The 14,572-nt window shown below is 34.2% G+C and overlaps 1 protein-coding gene across 1 annotated transcript; it reads left to right on the top strand.

The window, feature by feature from the left end:
- The first annotated feature begins 2,088 nt into the window (after positions 1-2,088).
- Positions 2,089-2,559, top strand: LOC108992006. Its single transcript, XM_018966440.1, has one exon. It carries the CDS (start codon positions 2,089-2,091, stop codon positions 2,557-2,559), a length of 471 nt encoding a protein of 156 aa, XP_018821985.1.
- Positions 2,560-14,572: the final 12,013 nt, after the last annotated feature.

Genomic DNA, 14,572 nt, shown 5'->3' with positions numbered 1-14,572 from the left:
TGATAATTGATAAATAGTATTTCGATTGATTATGATATATGGATTATTTATTTTAATAGAAATAGCATTGTATAGATATTTATTGGGTGGGATGCCTAAACCAAAAACTCCCATATATCACAAAGTGCATAAAAAGCAAAGATTAAAAAAAAAAAAAAAAAAAAGAAGGTAATAAACCAAAAGTCAAAGCCCTTTTTGTCCTCGATTCCACCCAGGAGAAGTCTGTCATGTAATATAATGGGTTAACATCTAACCAAATATGTTTGGGAATCGCAGTCGAACTTGGTGCACTGTAGTCAAACGTCTGTATACATTTAGATCTATAATACCCACGAGAGTTTAGGATAAGGGTGGGCTGCCCTGCCCCCCGCATGGGCGGGGCGGGGCGGGGCGGGGCGGGGCACCGTACCACAGATGGAAGGGACGGGTGGCTCCCCTACATCTAAGACCTCCAACAGAGACGGAGGCTGGAGGGGGCCAATCCTGTTTATGTATATATAATATATAAATTATTATATATATATTTATATATAAAAAAAACTAACTTAATAACATAGGATCAAACACGCTGGTATTTGTTTTTAATATATTTTGCTTTTAAACTATCAAGAAATTATTATAATATTATTCGCTATTGATCATTAAGATTTCACTATTAAGATTAATATTATTGTGTAACGTTATTTGTTTTTGATATAATAGATTATATAAATTTTAATCTTTTGATAACTCAATAATACAATATCTAGAAATGATATTATCACATTGTAAGTAAGAATAATGTATGATCATGCTTCTAGTCAAACCAACAACAAAAACAAATGGAGGGTAGCCTTAGTTCTAGTATAAAACAAAGCTAACTGAGTCCATGATATATACAACTGTATAGCTGTGAACATGAATTGTATTGTCGACTTTGAATATTTTTCCTACCATGCCGATGATGAAAATGAAAAAGCTGCTAAATATAGAGACTTGAGAGGGTGGGGGACCTGATTGACCAAAAAAAGAAATGTCCACATAACAGTAATGGTACAGATATGCCCTACAACCCATGTGGTGTGACTAGTGAGAGTGTACAAACCTCTTTATATAAGGTCCTTCCATGATTAGAGGGGACCCCATACATACCTATATATATATAATATAAATTTAAATAAGTGTTATATAGTCACAAAACGATGTCACAAAAGATAGTAAATTTATAAATTGATATAATTTTATATGATATATTAAATCTATTTTATAATAAAAACTATTTTACAGTCTAACGTATCACATTAAGTTCCGTTAATTTATAAGTTTATTTTTTTTATATCTCTTTATAATTAAAGCATTTCTCATAAATTTATAAAAAAATTATACTCATCAGTCTTACACTATATTCTTTATTTTTTATTTTTTTATTTATTTTTTTTAATAAATATGTGATGTAGGAGTATTATTGAGTAGAATAACTCAAATTTATATATGATCATCATGTGTGTCCTCAGAAAAATCTTATGAAATAAACATTTTTTGTTAAAGATAATATGAAGAAATTAAAGAACCTTTGCAGCCACACATTCACTCGATTGGTCTCTAAACTTGAATGCATGCATGCATGCATGTGCGCCCCCCTTGGCACTTTCCTTCACAAAGAATATATATCTGCCGACAGTTATGAAAGCAATATTTTGTGAAACACGATTAATTATTTTATTTGCTTCTTGCTTTGATTAATATTAGACAATATGACATTTATAAATTAGCCTGCTTTTGGATCTATATTATATGGTCATTTTGGCACCTTCAAAGCGCGCAGCTTCTTTAAAGAAGTAATTAATTAGGGGTGTTCATCCGGATCCGGATGCTAAAATTCGAGCGGTTATCCGCCCGGATTAATCCGGATTTAATCCGGGCGGATAACCGGATTAAATCCGGATATCCGGTTTAATCCGGGTTTAATCCGGATCCGGATTATAACCGGATTTAATCCGGATTTAAATGCTCGTCCATCGGCATTGTAAGATCCAGATATGAGACCATTGCCTCCCCCTTCGCTCGGATCTCTCTCGGTCTCTCTCCTCTGCGGGATAAAGAAACCCCATGGAGCGAGCACCAACCCGAAGGTCCCGAACCGAATCCGAATATCTTCTCGGACTATCTACGCACTTCTTGACCCTCCGTAACCTACCCATGTGCCAGCAATACGCCCTCCGAGTCAGAGAATTCGGCACCGACAAACACTCTGTCTCCGAGCAGATCCTCGCTGTCGCCCACGTCCTACTCGCCGCCGAGAACCGCCTTTGTAACCGACATCTTGCCTACTTTTCCATCCTCCAGATCCGCCGGGCCGACTTTGGGAACCGTCACCTCGTTCAGAGCCAGTACGAGAAGCTCGCGGCTCTCCTTAACCCCAATGTTAACAAGTTCGCTTTCTCCCAGGACGCCCTCGGACTCGTCTGGGAAGCTTGGTCTGTGCTCTCCGACCCAGAAGAAAAGGTCCAGTACGAGAACGAAATCGGCTTTCCAGAAAAGCGCAACGAGCACAAGGAGAAGAAAGGGACCCGAGAATGAGATATGCGGATTTTTTTCATTTTAAAGGACCCGGTTATGGATAACCGGGTCACATAACCGGATCCTTAACCGGATCCGGAAGCTTTTTAACCGCCCGGGTGTAATCCGGGCGGATAACCGCCCGGATGCACCCGGGTTTCCGGGTTTCAGACCGGATCCGGAAAAAAACCGGTCCGGTTGAACACCCTTATAATTAATATTATGACTTATTCTTTGTACCAACTCGGAAATTTGATAGATTCTTTAATTAATAATATTCAAGATTTTTTAGAACGTATAATAAAATTATATTTTAATAGAGACAAACACATAAAATTAGGCATACATGTAGTGTTTATTTAACATTTAATCCCACTACAACATATAACAATTTTTGTGGCAAAACCATCAAATTGGATTTTGGCGTCCAAGCACTTTTGCACTTTTGTAACTAGATGGTCGGTATTAATCCATCTCAAAAAGTTTTTAACAGTGAGATAAAAAAAACATCGCAAAAATTGTGTACCATTGCGGCATTCTATATTGCCACAAATAATCTCTAATAACGTCATAAAAAAAGCACCAACCATGATTAATTATTGTCAGTAGAACTTTTCCTGACAATTTTTTCTCGTTAGAAAATGTCAATTCTAATATTGATATTTGATCGCAAATTCTTGTTTGTTATGATTATACCGTAGCAAATACTCATTTACAACCACAAATCATTAATAGTCACCAATGTTTACTTGCAGTAGTATAATCGCTATAAACAATAATTTCCATCAATAACGTCATACATTCTGTTGTGAATATTGTACAAATTTATGTGGTTCCAAATAGATATTTGCAGCTATTCTTGTTGCCACAAATAAGTGGTTGTGATGGAAAAAAAATTATTTCCGACGATTCAAGATTGTCAAAAATTGAATCGCCAAAAATAGTGTGTTACAAAAAAAAAAATAGTATTGAAAAAAATACATAAAAATACACATCTTACATTATATTACAATCCATAAATCATTTACACAATGTGTTTGCTTTATATTCTAAGCAATTAAATTATATTACAATCTATAAATTAGCAATTACATTATACCCTAAGTGTGCAACTTTAGATTTCTCAAGGATCGGAATTAGAGTTAAGAAAATTGTTGGATTATGATTTTTTTAGAGTAGTTTTTGTAAAATTAACATTGTTTTGATTTTTAGGTTTTTTACTTTTCACTGAAATCTAGATAAATGCATATGATTAAATGAAAGATTGAAAGAGAGATAAAACTTGTCCATTCACTTAAAGGAACTTATTTTTCATTTAAAACAATCTTATTTATTTATTTTTCAAACAGAATATATCCCCTAAATTTCTAACAAGATGTAAGCCAAATTATATTTTAGATTGAGATAAGTTTAGATAGAAATAGAAAATTTTTTAAAAGAAATTAAAAATGACAAACCAAACAAGGCCATTCTCTCTACACATTTATCTCAAATATTTCTCATTATAAAAACGACTCTTTTGTAAACTTCCATAGCAAGTAATAGCATAAGCTATATCTCTCAATTAATAAAATGATCCTATATATAAAGGGCCAATTACAATCAATAAAGTCCCATATTATTGGGAGGAGGATGAGTAGGAAACCTACTTAATAATATTTAACAGGTGTCCACGTGCTTAAAGCTATGGGGGCACAAGTACCATCTGAGCTGTCGAGGGATCGAAGTCCAAAAAACTTGAAAACAAGGTGGTGGAAGGTGTAATATTTCCTTGGAAAAAGTAGGACATGTCTACTGTCGAATGGGGCCGCATGCATGGCTACCCTATCTGACTGCACAAACACTCAACATTTCGTACCATCGGGCATGATCGACGAACCCTGTGTTGGGCATGCATGCATCAGGGTCCACATATCCGCACTGTTAGGAAGTTATATAGATATAAATGATATTTGTAATTTAAAACTTTAAAGCTCTCGTTTTTTTTTTTTTTAAAAAAAAAATTTGAAATTTATATGAAATATTTATTTTTTTTAATAATAAACTCTATCTTTTTTTTTTTTAAATGAGTGTTCAAGAATTTTAAAACTGTATCTATACTTATATATAAAACCCTCTACTCTATAGGCTATATTGATTAAGGTTGGTTTGGTTCTCAAATTCATCTCAATTCATTTTAACTTATTATTAAATTTTTTTTAAATTTTAACACAAAATATAATAAAATATTCAATTTTTTAAAATTTTAAAATAATAATAATATTAAAAAATAATATTCTAACAATATTTTATCACTTTAACTCAATTTAATATCCAAACGCAACTTAAAATACATAATATTTTCCTTAAATAATAAAAAAAAAATGAAAGGTCGCAAACAAAATCATAAACACGCCTCAAAACAAACCTGCGTCGCTAAAAGACAGCTTAATTATGAGTTGTTAATTAGTAAGAGCTTAATAACAAATAAAGGAGCTGTTAAGAGCTAATTATTAATTCTTACATGATATAACGTAACAGGTCTATCATGAGGTTGAAATCATGGCCTATGATCATATTCCTGTTAATGCGTATATAGAATGAAACCACGATGAGTACTTTTGATCACATAAATATATATATATATATATATGTATATGTATATGTATATATGTATGTATGTATAACACTAGAACGTCGTATATAAGTTTATATCGGTAGATGACATTAGTTAATTCCTAAGTACAGAAATTCAATGTGTCATCATCATAGCTCCAGTACTGAGGATGAAAAACAGCAGCTTGCAATGTTCAGTGAGTAGATTCTTGACAGAAAGTAGGGTAGGATAGTCATTCGCACTCGTGGATCTTGTACGTGTCATATAAATGAGTATTAGATTATATGTTCACCACGATCCATTTAATTAAACAAACGTTTCAGATTGGACACGATCTTTTTATAATTAATATTTATTGGATTAACATGAACACAATCCATTTGACACATTTTAATCCGTTTAATCCATTACTTATTAATGGATTGGATTGAGCTTATTTGTATATTTATTTTTTAACTCAAGTAATATAATTTCATATTTAATACAATAATAGCTATTTAAATAATTCATAATTACAATTAGATTCAAGATAAAAATATTTTATTATCAATTATATCCAAACTAATAATATATAATAAAATTAATATTTTCATAAAATAAAATTACATATTAACAAAAAAAAAACTTTATAGTTTGAAATATTAAGTAGTCAAGTACTAGTAAGACATAAAACTAAATATTTATAATATTTAAAAATAAAATTCGTGTTATACGGATTAAACTAATCAATTAGACCCGCAATTGACTAGTACTTTATTAATTATATCTTCTCGAATTTACCTATTTTGATCCATGATCATATATATATATATATATATATATATATATATTAAAGTCAAATCTATTTATTTTGTGTAGATTCGCGAACCATGTCACCCCCCAAAATTAAGAGATAGAACTAAGACAAGCTCAATATGTAAAATAATGACGTATATATCAATTAGCTAGCTAGGTAGGTCGTGTATTAACTAGGTATTAGGTAATAGGTATGTCATGACATGCTCAAGTCAAATTTATACATGTGCTGTCGGGAAACAGACACACATATAATCCCATATGGTTTACATTATCGACGCATGCACTCATGTCATGACAATTATCTTAACAATTAAAAAGAAACCAAATTAAAACATTAATATCTTTTGCAACGCAGAAGATCAAGAACTTTCTAGTGGAGCAGGTACTTTGGGGTTTCGTTTCATTATCGTTGATAGGGGTGTACGTAAGAATTTTGTTCCCATCGAAAAATCCGCTCGGACCGATTAAGATTTGGTGCAAACCCTCCAAAGGAAAAAAAAGAGTAAAAAACAGAGATGGAATCTCTCCAAAATTCGAATTCATCAACAAATGACATCTGCTCTCTTACTTTCATTTGACCTGCTTTGAAAGGAATACATAAAATGCTACAACCTAGGAAATAAACTAGAAAAGAATTACCAACTAAGCATGAGCAATATTTCAAAACAAGTAGATAAGAATTTTAACAATTATTTAAGTCTCCATCATCCACGATTCAAGGCGTAGTTTCCGCATTGGTATTAGCCTCCAAGTTTGTATCAATTGCCAGTCACTCTAAAGAATTTGACTCCGGTAAGTTTTGATGAACATAGGTAGCAAATAATTCTGGGTGAAGTCGCTTGAGTTCCTAAGGTTGCAGCCAAACTGAGTCAGACATAGGACAATTTTTCCACTACACTAAAAATTTGTAATAACCCCCTCTTTGGGTAGTAACAAACTAATGATCAAGTATAGATGCGGTCTCATCTTTAAGGGTTGTATTTTTAGGGACTCGAATAATTGCATCTTGTTGGGTTGGTATATCTGGAGTTGTTGGCACTCGATCCTCCAAACCTTTAAACTTAGTGAGGTCTTCAATATTGAAAACAAGGCTTATTCCATAGTCAGAGGGTACCTCTATGGCATAGGCATTAGGACCCAATCTCTTGACAATCTTAAGAGGTCCTACACGCCGAGCATGTAACTTGGCAAAACTCCCAGGAGGAAAGCATTCGGACCTCAGGCAAATAAGAACCATATCACTAATATGGGTGTAAACTCAAACCGGAAAACCGGAAAACCGGATCAGACCGGACCGAACCAGACCGATTTTACCAGTTTTGAACCGGTCCGGTCCGGAACCGATTTTTAAAATGTAAAAACCGGCCAGTTCCAGTCCGGTTCCGATTCCGAGATTTTTTAGACCGGACCAGACCTGTTGATTAAAAAAATAAAAAATAATATTTTTATATATAAGTTTTATACAAAATATTTTATATATATTAAATATTAATATATATAAGTTTTATATATAATGTACAATTATAAATTTTTATGTCAAATTTTATATATAACATATATATTCATATATGAAATAATTTCTTATTATAATTTATAAATTATTACGTAAAATGTTAATACTAAATCATTAAAAGTTTATAACTAATACTAATATATAACTTATAACTATACCAATAGTCTAATATTAATACTATTATATAGTCTAATATATTAATAAAAGTATAAAATAGTTTTTTTTAAATTAGTTTTTTTTTTATATAAACAAATTTTTAATGACAAATTGTGAAATTTATATTTTAAAAAAATCGAAAAACCAGACCGGACTGGACCGGAAACCGGTAAAACCGGAAGTACCGGTTTAGGAGGGTAACCGGTGCGTAATCGGTTTTGAAAAATACAAAACCAGTACATACCGGTTCGGTCCTAGATTTTATCCAAAACCGGACCGGTTACACCCCTACCAACATCAAATCGCCTATCTTTGCATCGAGTATTTGCAACGGTCGTGTATGCTTCCGTACTGAGGGATAGACGCCGCTTTACTTCTTCATGGATGTCCTTCATGTAGCTAGAAAAATCTAGTGCAACTTCATTTGGTCTAGAATGCAAAGTTAGAGAGTGGAGATCAATAGGAGTGTGGGGCGAAAACCATAGACCACTTCAAATGGCGTGGAGCCTGTGGATCGATTAACAGAATTATTGAAAGCAAACTCTACATGTGGTAATACTAACTCTCAACTCGATTCATGATCTGCTACTAGACACCGCAATAAATTTCCTAAGCTCCGGTTGGTTACTTCGGTTTGGCCATTGGTTAGAGGATGAAATGCACTGGAGAACAGCAACTTCATCCCCATTTTTGCCGACAAAGTCTTCCAAAAATAACTCATAAACTTGACATCTCAGTTGGACACTATACTAGCTGAAACACCATGTAATCGAATCACCTCTTGCAAAAATAGTGTTGTTGTTTCGAAAGCATCATAAGTCTTGTGATAAGGAATAAAATGGGTCATTTTTGAAAAGCGATCCACAACCACCATGATAGAATCATCTTGCCGCCGGGTCTTGGGCAACCCATGCACAAAATTCATACTAAGGTGCTGCCAAGGCTTATCCAGAATTGGGAGGGGGGTATAGAGTCCCACTCGATGCTTAGTGCCTTTGTTTATTTGACAAATCCGACAACGACCCACCACCTTATGCACGTCGCAATGTAGCCATGGCCATAAAAACAGATCGGAGACTAGAAATTTTTTTGTCATAACCGAAGTGTCCTGCTAGTCCCCCCCTCCATGAAGTTCAAGATGATAAATTCTCGAACAAATCCACAAGGGATGTACAATCGAGTGCCATAGAATAAATAGCCATCCTTGACTGAATACTCACTCTTAGGTGCGTCTGTACCATCCACTAATTTACTCCAAATTATGCCAAAGTCTCCATTTGCGGCATATTGTTGTTTGAGGCTGTCAAATCCCATAGTATTAACAGAAGACACAACCAGCAAGTGTGGCCTCCTACTTAATGCGTCAGCTACTTTATTTTTAGTTCCTAATTTGTGCTTAATAATGAATTCGAACTAATGTAGATAATCCATCCAACGAGCTTGCCTAGCATTTAATTTACTTTCGGAATTCAAATGCTTCAAGGAATCATGATCAGTATAAAGAATGAACTCTCTATGAATTAAATAAAGATGCCAATGTTTGAGAGTTTGAATCAAAGCATAAAATTCTATGTCATATACTGAATATCGCCGACGTGCCTCGTTAAGTTTCTTGATGTCGAAGCCCCCATGCGATGCATCACAGGTGAACTCAAACACTTTTGAAAAATGTAGGAGCTTCAAAATCGATCCCACCCCCATTTTTGTTTTGATCTCGAAGAATACATTGTCGGCAACTGCAGTCCACACAAAATTTTTGGACTTTAGACACTCAGTAATGGGGGCTATAATGGTGCTAAAATTCCATAAAAAGCGCTGATAGAATATGGCTAGTCCGTGGAAGCTTCATACTTTATTAGTTCAGAAAACATTCGAGGGGCAGACCAATTTTTAATCACTTGGACCTTGGTAGGATCAGCTTCAACTCCTTGATCCGAAATAATAAATCCCAGAAAATTTACCCATTTCTTCATAAAAAACACTTACCATGATTCACATTAAGCTGTTCATTTCTCAACGTCTCCAAGACCTATTGAACATGGTCTAAATGATCCTCCAAACAATAGCTAAAATTAAGATATCATCAAAATAGACAACTACAAATTTGCCCAAGAACAGTTTGAGTGCTTGTGTCATAACACGCTTGAAGGTGCTTGGCGCGTTGGTTAATTCGGAAGGCATGACCAACCACTCAAACAAGCCATTTTTCATCTTGAATGTTATCTTCCATTCATCACAGGGACGGATTCAAATTCGGTGATACCCACTACAAAGATCGATCTTTGTAAATATGGATATGCCACTCAATAAATCTAGCATGTCGTCAAGCTTAGGAATGAGAAATTGGTACTTCACCGTTATCTTGTTAATTGCTCGGCTATCCATGCACATCCTCCAACTATCATTCTTCTTGGGTGTAAGTAGGACTGATAGGGCACAAGGATTAAGGCTTTCTCAGATGAAGCCACTATCAAGTAGTTGCTAAATCTAGTTAAGCTGCTCAATCTCCATGGGGCTCATACAATAATGTGGTAAGTTCAACAAAGATGATCCAGGAATTAAATCAATAGCCTATTGCACATCTTGCATTGTAGGTAGTTGTTTTGGCATCTCATCAAGCATGATTTCTTGGAACTTCTCTAACATTTATATAAATTTTGTGGGGATGCTGTCATCATCCTGCTTAACTTCACAGCTCACCACCATCAACACCACTTGCTCCTCCTTTAGAGCTCGAGTAAACTGACGTATAGTCAGTATTAGGACAACTTCTTTTTGTTTTGGTTGTGCTAATTCAGAGATCTGTAAAGGGTCTAAAACAAACTTTTCACCTTTAAATTTAAAGGAATAAGAATTGGTGTACCTGTCGTATAACACCTTCCTGTCGTAAAGCCATGGTTGTCCCAACAGCAAGTGACAAATGGTCATAAGAACCACATCACACCAGGCCTCATCCACATAATCTCTTCCTAATGAGAACTTCACTAGGCAACGATGCTTCACTAGGATGAGATTGTCTTCATTAACCCAACTGACTCGATAAGGAGTAGGGTTTTTTTCAACTCTCAAGCCCAAGTGCTCCACTGCATCTCCAGAAATTACATTTGTGCCACTGCCATTGTCGATGATGACATTCAGATCACGACCTCCATGTTCCATATGGGTGTGAAAAATATTGGTGTGCCGTCAATCGGAATCAACCTGGATATCCTTCTTAGTGCCAGTTAGAATTTAGTGGATCACACAACTGGGCAGGTAAGTTGCACCCAAATGTTCTACTTCATCGTCATCACCTTCATCGGCTTCCTCCTCCTCAATCCCCTCTACTGCATCGAACACTCTTAGTTCTCTTTCACAAACAAAGGCTAGTTTTTTATCCCTCGTAGGACACACAACAGTAAAGTGCCTAAATCTCTTACATTTATAACATTGTGGCCCTTCACCCATAGCTTTGGCCTTCCCCTTTTTGGTCTCCCATCACGGCGTTTCTAGCTTGATCATTTGGCAAGGGTGGTTTCTGGAACGAGTAGGTTGGTAAGCACTCCTGCCTAGGATCCATTGATACTACTCACCTCCCACTCAAAGGTCCCATTTGCTTCTCAATATGCAAGGCTAGTTGATAAGCTTATTCAACGTTGACGAGTTGCACAATCAGCATTTCTTTACGCAATTCACTACGTAAACCCGTGTGGTATCAAGTGAGATTTTGTTGCTCATTTTCCACAATCTTACTACGAATAGTCAGCTCATGGAAACGGTCAATATACTGATCAACAATCAATGATCCTAGCCTCAATTGTAGCATCTCTTCGAACATCATTTGCTCATAATTAATAGGCAAATATTTTTCCTTCAGTCGTTCCTTCATCTTTTCCCAATTAGAAACTGGTGCACGTCGATTACGACGTAATTTTTACTCCACACTACCCCACCAAGCTTGTGCATGCCCTTTTAATTTCATTCCGACATAACGAACTTTTCTATACTTTGACATAGCGAACCAATCAAAATAATCCTCAATGGCCGTTAACCAATCCTCAAAAGCATTGGGTTCCAATTTCCCAAAAAAATATGGAACATCCACATTCATCCTCTTAGTTGGTTCATCAAGAGGATGATGGTCATCCATTACGCCCAAAAAGAACTCTACGATCACCAAATCCCCTGTCGCTCTCCCTATATTCTTCATCCTCTTCTTCCCATTCACTTTCATTCAGTACATCCTCCAGAAAAGGCCCACGCACCCTCCTATTGTGAGGTAAAAAACTCATCTTGAGTTCGACGTTCGTCCATTGCATCCAACCTATGATTAATCTGCTTCAGGACAGATGCGAGTTGGGTGATTTATTCTTACAGATGGGGTAGGTCCGTGTTTGGGTTTTGGTTATTTGACATGTTGTAGGAATTACCACTTTGAGTTACAAGCATGAGACACCAAACTCCTTGAGGAAGGAAACCTTGCTCTGATGCCAAAATTTGGTGCAAACCCTCTTAAGGCCAACCTCAAGTTGACAGCAATGAGGAAAAAATGAGTAAAAATAAAGTCTCTATGTAGATGGAATCTCTCCAAAATTCAAATTCATCAACAAATGGCAACTGCCCTCTTACTTCCATTTGACCCTCTTTAAAAGGAATACATAGAATGCTACAATCTAGAAAATAAACTAGGAAAGAATTACCAACTAAGCAGCAATATATCAAAACAAGTAGATAAGAATTTTAACAATTAGATAAGCCTCCCTCATCCACGATTCAAGGAGCAGTTTCCGCGTTGGTATCAGCCTCCAAATTTGCATCAAGATTATATTGGTCGGTCTCGATTTAAGAAAGTAAGAAACTTCAGTTTTTTATCCAGTCTTGGAGTGGAGTTTGTTTCACTCTTGACCAAAATGGACCGACCAAATATAATATACAATTTTTTAAATAATTTTATATAATTTTTAATTAATTTGTTTAATATTTGTACAAATTGAAAGTAAGTAATTATATAATTCTCTTCTAAGCTAATTATAAGTAATTATGTAATTCTTTTCTAGTCTAATTATTTATGGTTAGGTTATTATTTAAAATAAGAGATGGTAAGAATTTTAAGATAGGCTATTAATTATTAATTATTTATAACAAATACTATTAATTTTATTAATTTATTTTACTTTATTAAAATATTTAAATAGTTAAGTATACGCTTGGTTAGAAACAAACTTGAACAATAACACTGGATTTTGCTTATTTCGGTTCGTTTTATATGGTTCTTCCATATAGCCTGGTGGGCTTGGGCAGCAATGAAAGTGGGCTTATCCTTGATCTTAGGGCATAAAAACCCAAAAGATGGTGCTACTTGGATCACCCATGTCATAATAACTATCTAATTATCACTTTCTTCATATGCCTATATTTATAAAGAGTGGCACTGTAGTCACCGCTCTCAATTACTGTTGAGAGCTATATTAGTGGTTTTAAGATTTTTTTTTTTTTGTATTTTTTTACATGCATTTTTTTACACATTTAAATATTTTTTAAAAAATAAAAAAATTCATAATATTATTAAAAAAATACTTACTTAATTATTAAGTAAAAAAATTATAATAAAAAATCATAGCGGTAAAAACAAGCAGTAAAAACCATTGGTAAGAGTAGTATTATTCATTTATTAAATAAGCTCACTTCCAATTGCAATGTGAATGATATATATGCTTTCATTTTTATTTTCACTTTTAGCTTATAATTGGTATTAATGATACTTAAGAGTAATTGGTATGATTTGATCAGTCTTGGAGGAGAACTTTGGATTAGATCGATTGTTTTAGTCCACCAAAAGGTTAGACCAGACCGGATCGTAAAGATCTTTGGACAAGATCACACCGCCTTGGTTCGGTCCAGGCTAATCTTTTTTCAAGTTTAACAAAAGAAAAAATTATATAAAATGATTAAAAAAAAGTAATTGAATCAGTGATTTTTAGTCTAGGGGTCATGAAGTCGGCAGCTAGCAATGTAGGATTAAATGCACGTGGCAGCTCGTATATAATTATATATGTTGTCAAGCACCATGCAAAAAGCATTGCTAGAATTTGAGGTAGATCTTGAGTTTAAAAAATTGTCAAGCACCTATCATCATGTGTAATGTATTCCAAAATTAATTTTACGAGTAATGCTAGCTAGTACTTCTTAATTTTTATCTTAAATTTTATTATATTAATTAAGAGATAAAGCTGTATATGCGACACATTTTAAATGATTTCACATGTATATATGCTACTTAAATGATTTTATTATATTACTAATAAAAATTAGTTTATTTACATTTTTTTTTAAAAGAAATTCACTTTTTTACAAAAGCTTGTATATGACTTGTTTATTTAGAATTTATACAAATCATTTATCTACGTATAGGAATGTCCGAGGCCAACTTGTGAGGATGCTTTTCTTAGCTAGAACGCATCCAATGAAAACTTTATGCACAAAAACATATGCGTTTCATTAAATATTGTTCATTTAAATATTACTTCCTTGTTGAACTCATTTAGACGCTTTATTTTCCCAAAATGAAGAGGGGATCGAAGGTTTGGAAGAGTTCCTTCGAACCTCCTTTCAAATAAACATGCATCGAATGAAAATTATGAAACGTACGTTACTTGAGGCGTTCTAGTATCTAAAAGCTAGCTAGCATCCATTCAAACTTAGTATGATCATGAGCATTAAAACAAGGAATAATATTGAATGAGATTCCATAGCCTTCTTAATTAACTTAATCAAAAGTGGATTTTCTTTTTGTGTGTGTGTGTTTTTGTAGCACTTTTTTCGTCTGACATCATCGAGTAATTATCTTTTTTGCTATTTACATTTACATCATGACCAAGTATATATATGTAATTGCCCTAATTGACACGATAATCCTGGCTCTTGATTACACGTTTTCATGACTACTCATTTGTTTTTAGTATTCCACTCTCTATCTTGTTAAAAAAAAAAAA

Source organism: Juglans regia, chromosome 11 (genome assembly GCF_001411555.2).
Source record: "Juglans regia cultivar Chandler chromosome 11, Walnut 2.0, whole genome shotgun sequence".
NCBI classification, from domain to species: domain Eukaryota; kingdom Viridiplantae; phylum Streptophyta; class Magnoliopsida; order Fagales; family Juglandaceae; genus Juglans; species Juglans regia.
This window is presented reverse-complemented; position numbering and strand designations above follow the sequence as displayed.